The 11,598-nt window shown below is 41.1% G+C and overlaps 1 protein-coding gene across 2 annotated transcripts in view; it reads right to left on the bottom strand.

The window, feature by feature from the left end:
- The window catches only part of Cfdp1 (craniofacial development protein 1), a 117,806-nt gene that overhangs the window by 98,202 nt on the left and 8,006 nt on the right, over positions 1 to 11,598 (bottom strand). For both annotated transcript variants that reach the window (XM_005403449.2, XM_005403448.2), the window contains exons 2-4: positions 9,359 to 9,476; positions 6,724 to 6,934; positions 6,099 to 6,226 (exon numbers count right to left, since the gene is read on the bottom strand). In XM_005403449.2, coding sequence (XP_005403506.1) covers positions 6,099 to 6,226; positions 6,724 to 6,934; positions 9,359 to 9,476 — 457 coding nt within the window. The remainder of the gene's footprint in view (positions 1 to 6,098; positions 6,227 to 6,723; positions 6,935 to 9,358; positions 9,477 to 11,598) is intronic.

Below are 11,598 nucleotides of genomic sequence, written 5' to 3'. Positions count from 1 at the left end.
AAAAAAAAAAAAAAAAAAAAAACAAAAACCAAAAAAAGAAGTGCCTCTTCTTCAAGAGGCTGTAAACCTTATCAACCTCCTTTCTTAGAAGGTCACAATATACTAATGTTAAAATACAGTATAGGAAGCTGCATCTGTTTCTACTGGGTGTTTAGTACTCTTTCAAATGTTTTTTAAGGCTGGGAATACAGCAGTGGTAGACTGGCTGCTTAGCACGTGAAGGATCTGGACTCAGTACCCAGTACTCCCCTACACCAAAAAAACCTTTTGATTCTGAACTTTTTTCTCTCTGTTTTATATGTAAATGACACTGAAGTTTGATGGAGTCCATTGCTTCATTAACTAAAATATCTCTGCATGAAACTCACTGTAAGTTTAGCAATACATGATCAAAAAAGGAACAATATATGAAGGATCACAGGGTCAAGCCAGTATGAGGCTGCTCTTCAGTTTTTGGAATCACTTCTGCTACTGGCATGTGGGTACTACTGTGGCTGCACTCAGAAAATGTGTTTTCTCTATACAAGCCCCCAGGGAGGAAATGCAGCTCACTGGTAGAGTACCTGGTCAATAGTCAGGAGGCTCTGGGCTCGATCCCCAGCACTACAAAAAAGTTTTTTGCTTCTTTTTTTTTTTTTTTTGAGACAGGGTCTCGCTATGCAGTTCAGGCTGTCCTTGAGCTCACTTTGTAGCTCAGGCTGGCCTCAAACTCGCAATGATCCTCCTGCCTCAGCCTCCCGAGTGCTGGGATTATAAGCATTTACGCCACCTCACCCGGCTTTTGCTTCTTAACTTAGTTACTGATTGTTGTTTTTGTTTCTGCTTTTTTGGGGGGGTGGGGGAGGGGTGCTTTTTGAGACAGTGTTGTTGTGTAGTCTAGACTGGCCTTGAACTTACAGCGGTCTTCCTACCTCAGCCTCCCAAGTGTTGGGATTATAGAAATGTGCTATAAGCTTTAGCTGATAAAGTAATCCTAAAATATCACATTGTAATGTAACCTCTGTGTGTGTGTGTGTGTGTGTGTGTGTGTGTGTGTGTGTGTTTGAGACAAAGTCTCACTATATAGTACAGACTGGCCTTGAACTCACTATGTAGCCCAGGCTGGCCTTCAACTTGCAGTGATTATCCTACTTAGCCTCCCAGGTGCTGGGGTTACAGGACTGTCCCAAACACCAGGCTCTGTAATGCAGTCTTACTGCAGATGACCAATACTCAGTTTATATCACATGTGACTCACCTTGACATTTTTTTTTTTTGGGGGGGGGGTCTTTTTGAGACAAGATCTCACTATGTAGTTCAGGCTGGCCTTGAGCTGACTGTAGCTCAGGCTGGCCTCAAACTTGCAATGATTCTCCTGCCTCAGCCTCCTGAGTGCTGGGATTACAGGCGTGAGCCACCTTGAAAGTTTGATACTAACTGAATTTGTCTATACTGTGCTTAATGCAGTGATTCTGATGATGTCTTGAATATGGTGACAATGCCAAACTGGTACACAGGTTTGTAAGTGCTCAATTTCTGTACCCATCTTGTTCTGAACCAGTAACAGGTGGTGTTTTAATTTTTTTTACATTTTTTTTCAAAAATAGGTCATTTGCAGCCTACAATTTGAGTAGCACTCTATTACATTCTACTCAAATTTCTCCCTAGTTATCCCAATGATGTCCTTTCTAGTTGTTATTTCTTGTGCAGTTCAAGATCCAACCGAAGATCAAATACTGCACTTACTCTTTTACATTTCTACCATTTATATCACAGAATAGCCCTGAATTAAGTTGTTTCCTTGTGTTCAGATTCAGATTAATCACGTTAGACAAGATTCTACCTTGATAATGCTTCTCACCCATCAGAGGGCCCTGTATGGGTGGTAAGCTAAACCACAAGAGGCAGTATTTCTTAGACCTCTCCTCTGATCTCTGGGGAACCTAACTCGGTGATGAGTGCTTGCCCAGCAAGCATCAAGCTCTGGGTTCAATCACCAGTACCACATAGAAACAAAAAAGAAACCTCCATTATAAGGGACTTTTCTCCACAGTCATAGTCATTTGGGGGATCCATTACATAATGACTGACGATGTGAGTTCATTATGTATTTTGCCTCTAGAAATCATACTGGAAGCTACTGAGTTGTCTGGTAGGGAGGAGCAGCATACTAACAATAAACCTTCAGTGCTTTAGAAGTGCTATAAAAATAACACAGAAGTGCATTCATGTGCCATTAGAAACACAGGTTTAAAACTTTTTGGCCAGGCATGATGTTACAAGCTTGTAATCCTAGCTATCTGGAAGGTTGAGGCAAGAGGATCAGGAACTCAAGGCCAGCCTGGGCAACTTAGTGAGACTCTGTCTCAAAATAAAAAGGCGTGCAGATGTAGTTCAGTGGCAGAGCATTTGTCAGGCCCTGGGTTTAATCCCCAGTGCTGTAAGACATATACAGAAGTCTGCTTTAGCTTGGATTATTACCCATGTGCCATGCAGAATTATCTAAGGAAGATGTGTTTATAACTGCACCAGTGGTCTACACAGAGTACAAAACGTTGGTAAATAGCTATGGCTATAAGAAATCATTAAATTTGGGATCAAATTAATATTTACTGGGTTTTTTTAGGGGGGTAGACAAGGATTGAACCCAGGACCTTCATACTGAGCTATGTCCTTAGTACTTTTATCTTTTTAATTTTGAGACAAGGTCACCCTCAAACTTGTGATGCTCCTGCCTCAGCCTCCCAGAGAGCTAGGATTATAGCAATGCGTTACCACACCCAGATCCCAGCCCTTTTTAGTCAAAATTGCCCCAACTGGCCTCCAATTTGCAATCCTCCTGCCTACCTCAACCTCTAGAGTAGCTGGGATTACAGGCGGGTACCACAGTGCCTAGCACAATGGGTTTCTTTATGATGAGTATTTTTGTATGTTTGCAGTGCTGGTATCAAACTTAGGTCCTCAAGCACGATGGGCAAGCTCTCTACCTCTGAGCTACATCTGCAATGCTTAGTATTGTGGGGGTTTTTTGTTTTTTGTTTAAGAAAAGAAAAGAAAACTGAGTCAGGCATGGTGCCACATTCCTATAATCCCGGAAATCAGGATGCTGGGACAGAGGATGACCATGAGTTCAAGGCCAGTCTTTACTACGCAGCAAAACTCTATCTCAAAAAAAGGAAACCAGTCTGGGCATGGTGACTCAGCCCTGTAATCCTACCACTTGGGAGGATGAGGCAGGAGGATCCCCATGAGTTCGAGGCCAGCCTGGGCTACACAGTGAGTTCAAGGGCAGCCTGAACTACACAGTGAAACCCTGTCTCAAAACAACAACACAGAAATAATTTACATACACATTTCCCCCAGGAGTAATGCTATCATTAACCCCACTTATGTTGGATAAAGTTAGTAACAAGAAATAAGCTCTTCTGCAGCAATAAAAACTTTCAATATTAAACAGCATTACTGAAAGTTACATGTCAAGTTGAAAGTTATGTCAAGTTGGTATTTCACTCAGTTTTTTGTTTCAAGTATAGAATAAAAGGTATAATGGTGACTTCCTGTATTAACCACCTATAATCACACTTTCAGTAAAGAGCCCTTCCTATCTTTGGTTTATTTAGAGTTTATTTATAAAATGAAAATTTATATGTGTCAAATTTTTATAAAAATGTGGGCTTATATTTTATATAATTTTTCTATTAATTCTTTCTTACTGCTTTTACAAAAATATTAATCTCCAGCAGATTTAAAACTTTACATTATAGACAGTAATGTGCCCTAATGTTTTTCTTTTTTTGAGACATGGGCTCGCGATGCAATTCAGGTTGACCTTGAATTTACTGTGCAATCCAGGCTGGCCTCAAACTCGTAACAGTCCTCTGCCACAGCCTCCTGAGTGCTGGGATTACAGGCCTGCACTACCATGCCCAGATCAAGAACACCCTTTTTTAAAAGAGACATGTGTTAAAGTAATTAAGAATGAAGTGTTACAACATCTGCAAGTAATTCTCAAATAGTTTCCATTAAATAAAAAAAGGTAACATTTCAGAAAAAAACATTTGGGAGAGAAAACTTTTTAAAATAGTACAAAATTTTAGCCAGGCAAGGGGGCTCACACCTTTAATCTCAGCACTGAAAAAGGCTGAAGAGGGAGAATTCTAATTTGGAGTCTCCTTTGGGCAACTTAGTAAGACTCTGGCTCAGAAAGGCAAACCAAACCAAACCAAACCAAGCCAAACAAAAACATAATAAAGTCTACTCCATATTATTTATAAAACCACTAATGCCAAATTCCATTTTCCAAGATGTATTTTCAGGGGGCTGGGGATTTAGCTCAGCAGCACAGCACCTGCCTGGCAAGTACAAGGTCATGAGTTCGATTCCCAGTAACGGGAAAAAGAAAAACAAAAACCAAAAAAAAAAAAACCAACCAAACAAACAAAAAAACCAAGATGTATTTTCACTGGATAAAATACACTGTGCTCTCTCTATCAAAGTGCAGTCTTTATCCATGGATTCAACCAAGTGTGGAGAGAAAATAGTCACCCAAAAAGACTGCAACTGTACACATGGCAAACTTTTTTTTTTTTTTGGTTTTCTGAGACAATGTCTTGCTATGTAGTTCAGGCTGGCCTTGAACTCTCTGTGATACTCCTGTCTCCGCCCCCAAGTGCTGAGATTACATGCATGCACCATTACACCAAGCTTAAAAAAAACAGGTTATTTTTAAGAACAATAATTGTAGGAGGAAGGGGCTGGGGATTTAGCTCAGCAGCAAAAGCGCCTGCCTGGCAAGCGCAAGGTCGTGAGTTCAGTTCCCGGTACCGGAGAAAAAACCAAAAAAAAAAAAAAAAAATTGTAGGAGGAACTGTATTTTTAGAGAGCCGATAGGTCTAATTTGTTACTGTTGACTACTTATAAAATTAATTGGCATTTCATCCTTACTCACTGAGTTCAAAATTATCATCTAGCCGGTAGTGGTGGTACATGCCTGTAATCCTAGCACTCTAAGAGGCTGAGGCAGAATAATCACAATTTCAAGTCCAGCTTGGCAAGAACCTGTCTCAAAAATATAAAAATAAAAAGTGTTGGGGATGTAGCTCAGTGTGAAGGCCCTGGGTTCAATCCCCAGTAACATACATACACACACACACACACACACACAGAGTTTTCACACAATATATTTAAATAAATGAGAAGAGGGGGGCCAGGCATGGTGGCACAAGCCTATAATCCTAGCACTCGGGAGGCTGAGGCACTAGGATCACTGTGAGTTCAAGGTCAGCCTGAACTGCACAGCAAGACCTTGTCTCAAAAAGACAAAAAAAAAAAAAAAAAAAAAAAGAGAGAGAGAAGAGAGGAAATTCTAGGTATGTCTTTTTTTTTTTTTTTTTTTTTGAGACAAGGTCTCACTATGTAGTCCAGGCCAGACTTGAACTATGCAACCCAAGCTGGCCTTGAACTGAGTGCTGAGATTACAGACGTGGGCCACCACACCTGGCCAGACATACCACTCTTACTTAAAATGGCAGCAGGCTAAACTAACTGGTCAATGTACTAAGCCTCTCTTTTCCTAACTACAGTAAACAAATCTTGTAACACAACTTACACAATGATATTAAGGTGAGGAAGTAATACTGAAACCAAAGTTCTTTCCTAGCATTTGTAGTTCTTCTTATCTGTTTTTAGGAGACTTACTGGGGCTCCTATTTCATAGTCAAGGAATAGTTAAAAAGGAATAATGACTTATTCAAAGTCACAAAGCACGGCAAAGAGCAAGAAGGAACATAAACTTTTGCAAAATACTAAAATGGGTTGGAATGAGGACAGATGTCTAATACCATTTAGAAAGACACTCTTGTTTTTGTTTTCTTTTTGAATTTCTGGGGATGGAATTCAGGCTTCGTTTACCCTAGGCGAGTGTTCTACCACTGAGCTACATCTTGCGGTGCTTTTTACTTGTACATTTAAGACAAGGTCTCACCAAGTTTCCCAGTCTGACCTCAAACCTGTAATCCTCATGCCTCAGCCTCCTGAATAACTAGGATTACCAGTCTATGCCACCACACTTGGCTCATTTTTTAAAGAACTAATTTCAGTGTTTATACAGGTCTTCTTACCTTACTTCTTCACCAGCAAAATCAAACACCTTGGTGATTTTAACCTTTTCTGCTTCTTTTGGTTTCTCTAGCTCTTCTGCTTTGACCAGCGATTTATTTGAACTTGTCTCTTCAGCCTGTTCTCCTATCTATGAAAAAAAGCAAGAAATATAACCAGTTTCACCAAACTAAAAAGAGCCATCTGATCATGTTGTTTATAGTTCTTCTTAAATGTTTCATTTCTAATCAGTTAAAGACATAATGGAAATTTGCTTGACTAGAAACAGAAAGGCTTATGTTCCTATCAGAGGGAATGCTTCACTTTCACTTAGGAAAGAAGGTACGCTCAAAGGCATTTAGAAGCCAGGTATGGTGGCCCACGCCTGTAATCCCAGCACTCGGGAGGCTGAGGCAGGAGGATCGTTGCAAGTTTGAGACCAGCCTGGGCTACAAAGTGAGCTCACAGCTGGCCTGAACTGCACAGCAAGACCCTGTCTCGAAAAAGACCAAAAAAAAAAACACAAGGCATTTAGCCTGTCTGCAATGAGATTCAAATCTTAGTTTGTAAATTATACAACAACAAAAAACTACCTGGGGAAGGAAGAGTATTTCTGGAGAGGTATTTACCCCCAGCCTCTAAGCTTACCTGCACCTGTGTACTCAGGGGCGCTTTTGATTTTGGTCCCACGTCATTGAGGAAGCTGGCCCAGAGCTCGTCCTCCTTCCTTCTCTGCGAGTCCTCAGACCCAGTGCCTTCGTCCTGCTCGTCCCCCTCATCCTCCTCACTACTGCTCCCTCCAGATTCCGCCTTGGCGTCCTCCTCTTCTTCTAACAAGAGGCCGCTTTGTTTTCTCTTCCTGATCGCCGACCCGCACCAAAAAAAGTAAAAAGGCAGACAACGCAAAGGATTTGTTACCCCTTCCTCAACGCCATAACCTGTATAACTCAAAAAATAAATAAATAAAACATTCAAATCTGGAACTACTATGGTAATAAACACAAAGGGGGGACCAACAGAGGTGCACGGATTTAGCAGAAGAAAAAAAGACCTGGGCTCTTGTTCTTAGCCTTTCTAATTATTCAGAATCTCAATACAGTGCTCTAAGGCATGACCAGCGATTTTCACTAAGAAAAATGCACAAGATCACTCACAGGATTACTGCTCAGTGTTCTAGAGACAAAAATACACCCAGTATTTTCTGACCTTTTAAAGCTGCAGATTTGGCCCTAAAAAAATTCAAATTTATCTGCATTATTTCTTTAAGAAGTTGTCATAGAAAAAAATATGTCAATGTTTCACCCCACTTTTTTTTTTTTTTTGGTACCAGGAATTGAACTCATGACCTCACACTTGCCAGGCAAGTGCTGTGCCACTGAGCTACATCCCACAACCCACTTTCTAAAGAAATGAAAGATGGAACACAGAGTAACTCATGGACAAAAGAACTGTGCCCAAGACTTGTAAGAGAGCTGCCTTTCATACTGTTTTGACTTTATTTGTTTTGGGTTTTTTTTGTCTTTTTGAAATAGGGTCTCGCTCTGCAGTTCAGGCTGGCCTTAAACTCACTTTGGAACCCAGGCTGGTCTCAAACTCACAATGATCCTCCTGCCTCAGCCTCCCAAGTGCTGGGATTACAGGCACGCGCCACCACACCTGGCTACTGTTCTGACTTTAATGAATCATTCAGTGTCTAAAATTCTCTTTTTCCTTTTCATAAACCACAATATGCTTTTTGCTCCAATGCCCAATGAAGACAGAAACACTAGTAAGGTAAAAGATTTCTTAGAAGATGCCTTTATGCTAGGTGTGGTGGTGCATGCCTGTAATCCCAGCACTTAGGAGGCTGAGGCAGGAGGATCACTGAGAGTTTGAGGTTAATCTAGACTACACAGTGAGTTCAAAATCAGCCTGGACTATACAGTGAGATCCTGTCTCAAAAAACTAAAAACAGAAAAAAAACCCTTCACTTGCGTTACATAACCTATCAGAATTTCCCCAATTTTTGGTCAGAGTATAATTAAGTATCAGGTCTATGGAAGGAAATCTGCTATTTTTAAAAATTTAACTGCACATAACCTTAGCTCAAACAATTCCACATCTAAAAATTTGACTTAGAGATATACTTGTTCATGTAATTAAGGCATGTACAAACAATATTCATTGCAGTCTTGTTTGTTGCAGTAAACACTAGGTACAATCTAAATGTTCCACAATACGGAAATGCTTAAAATAAGGCCTATTCATAATCCTATGCGGTAGCTGAAAAGAATGCTGTCTAAATGTATTGTCATGGTCCCACTCTCAAGACGTGAAATACGCAAAATGAAAAACAATATGTCAAGTGTATTAAGCATTTGTATTTTTAAAAAATAAAGATAGAAAAAAAAACATAAAGAAGATAGGAAACACATGCATACATATTGCGCCTGCACAGAATATCTTCAGTAACATAGTTCTTTGGGACAAAGCATCAAGAACTTTTCAGTACTAATACTTTGTTGTAACCAGTTTAACAGTTTACTTTTAATTTTTAAAAATTAAAACGTAAAAAGCTTTTAAGCTTAGGGGCTAGGGATATAGCTCAGTGGCACAAGCACCTGCCTGGCAAGCACAAGTCCCCGGTACCACAAAAAAAAAAACCAAAAAAAAAACAGTTTTTAAGCTTGCAGAGAACAAGAATTTAATTCTAAAATATCACCAAATGTTTTTTTCCTCAAAGAGAAAAGGGTTAGAAACATATCCGCTCTCACGGCTTTCCTCATGACAGCCCGCCCGTCCCCGAGGATGTACTTTTATCTTGCTTTTGCCTCCTTCACTTGGCCCAAGCTCGCTCTGCAGAGCCAGTTTCTCCCTCACTCTTCACTTTTATTTTTTCAAATAAACTTTGTCACCATTTAAAAAAAATAATCTATCATAAAGCTGGGCATAACAGTGCACACCTACAATCTGAACATTCTTGCGGCTGAGGCAGGGGGATCACAAGTTTGATCCTAGCCTGGCAACTAAGTGACTTAGCAAAACCTTGACTCAAAAAATTTAAGAAGGTCTGGAGGTTAGGCATGGAAGTAGACACCTGTAACATCAACACTTGGAGAGGCTGAGGCAGGAAGATCACAAGTTCAACGTCAGCATGGGCAACTAAGTGACTTAGCAAGATTTTCTCCCCTAAAAAGGGCTGGAGATGTAGTGTGGAGGGGGTTCTATTATCAGACCAATCTCAGCAATCGGGATGGCTGTGACCATGGCCCCTGACTTCTAAGGGCCCTGAGGGCAGAATCACCTGGCCGGAATGCTCTGAGCCTTTCTCTTTTTCCCTTTGGTTTTCTGTGTCTGCTCTTCACCATCCACTTCATCTTCCTTCACTAATTCATTTACATCATCTTCACTATACTCTCCACCTGAAATCACACAACAGGATGGTCAGACAGATACGAAGAAAAGTTTCACAGCAAGCAAAATTGATCACTAAGATAAAAGTTGACTATGTTCCCTTATTCTTCCCCTAACTACAACATCAGTTACTTAGGGAAGTCTTCCTGCCCCCAAACAATGCTACATTCTCCTCTCCTAGTCTTTCACAGCAGTTCATATTCCCTTCTCTAACTCATCCTGCTTGTATTAATGCTTGCAATTTCTGCTATGCTGCACACTCCAGGAGGACACACACTTGTTTGTAAGTATTTGCTGAATGACAGAGTAAATTAATGGAAATTCCAACTCTACTAATTTGCTTCTCAAAGAATTGATGTCTCCATCTCATCTCGGGTATCTTACAAAAGATATTTAGCCTTGCCTGGGGCATGATAGAGTATGCCTATAATTCCAGCTATTTGGGAGGCTGAAGCAGGAGAATCACAAGTTCGAGGCCAACTGGGCAATTTAATAAGACCCTGTCTCAAAATAAAATAAAAGGTGGCTGGGGATGTACATCAGTGGTGGAGCACTTGCCTAGCATGTGCAATGGCCTGAGCTAAATCCTCAGTATTGCAAAACAGATACCTTGCTTTGTTTGTAAGTGAGATTTAGAAAGAACCTGAAGGCTTCCAGTTACATTTGGCAGAAAGAACGAACACATCTATGTCCCATCTTCAGACACTGGCACTCAGCGGTTCCCCAAAAAAGGCTGCCTGAACATCCCGTATGTCCACATTTTGTGGGTAGTTCAAAAACCCACCCTACATAACAAGAGATTCAACTTTTATTTGATGTATACATACCAAAAGTCACACAAATAGAAAGTACAGCTCAATAAAATGACACACAGTAATTCTGTGTGTTTGACTGACAAAATATGACCAGCACCCCAGAAGGTGCCACACCCCCTCTCCAGGCACTAGCTGCTGTTCTCCTCCACGGGTTAACCACTGTACAACTTAGCACTACAAACCAGTTTTGCCTTGAACATTCACCAAACAGAAGCCTACAGTGCATACTTGTGTGTCTAGCTTCTATACTCAACAGCATGCTTGTGAGATGCCTACAGTGCAGCAAGTAGTTGCAGTGTATTCATTCTCCCTCCCGGAAAGTATTCCACTGTATGCCAACCCCATAATTTATTTCTACTCTACTGCTGCCGGACACTGGAGGTGTTTCCAATCTGGGGCCGTTACACATAGTACTGTTTTGATATTGCTGTACCTACAACAGACTGTGTGTTTTTCCTTCTTCTTTTTTAAAGTTACAAAGAAAAGAGGTTGGTTTTGGCTCGCAGTTCGGGGCCAAGGTTGAGGGGAAGTATCTGGTGACGTCCTTCTTGTTGGCAGCGTCCAAAAGTGAGGCAGGACAGTACGCAGCGAGTGCCAAGAAGCCTCTGTGCGTCCCAGCCAGCTTCTACACACTCCACTCACAGCGAGCCACGGACCACCAAGCCCTGGAGAAAGCCTCCCGCAGCAAAGGCAAGACTCACGAGAAACACAGGGATTCAGAAGAAACAGAATTAGTGCAGGAGCCAGGGGAGAAAAGAAACCTAGAAATTTAAGAAGAACCTTTACAATTAACATCTTCAAAGAAATAAGCTTTCTTTAATTTAAGGAAAAAAAAAAAAAAAAACCACAAGAAAAATCTGGAAACTAAAAAAGTGATGGCAGAGATTAACAAAAAATAGACAGGAGACACGTGAAAATTTGGGAAATAAGCATTCAAGGCCAAGATATACACCAGCCAATATAAGGGTTCCAAAACAGAAACCAGTATGGTACAAGCCCTAAGCAAGGACAAGTGGAAGTGTTCCCTGAGGCGAGAACAGAGTTCCAGGTTAAGATGGCAGGGTGAAGTACAAATGGCTCTGTGCTTCCTCCTGAAACCCCCGCGGAAACACTACAGCTACAATGGCTGAAATGAAGTTTCCTTCATTTCCATGTTCACGTAGTGAGGGCTGATCCCAAAGCTGCAGTGCTGGGGGTGAGAAAACTGACTGGGTCATGAAGGTGCTATCCTCAGTGATGGGTCAATCCACAGATGCCATGCGTTTGCACCTGAATGGGTCTCACTATGTAGTTCAGGCTGGCCTTGAACTCACTA

Source organism: Chinchilla lanigera, unplaced genomic scaffold (genome assembly GCF_000276665.1).
Source record: "Chinchilla lanigera isolate Chin_1 unplaced genomic scaffold, ChiLan1.0 scaffold00083, whole genome shotgun sequence".
Taxonomy (NCBI): domain Eukaryota; kingdom Metazoa; phylum Chordata; class Mammalia; order Rodentia; family Chinchillidae; genus Chinchilla; species Chinchilla lanigera.
Note: the sequence above shows the minus strand (reverse complement) of the source record. Positions and strands in the feature narration are given on the sequence as shown.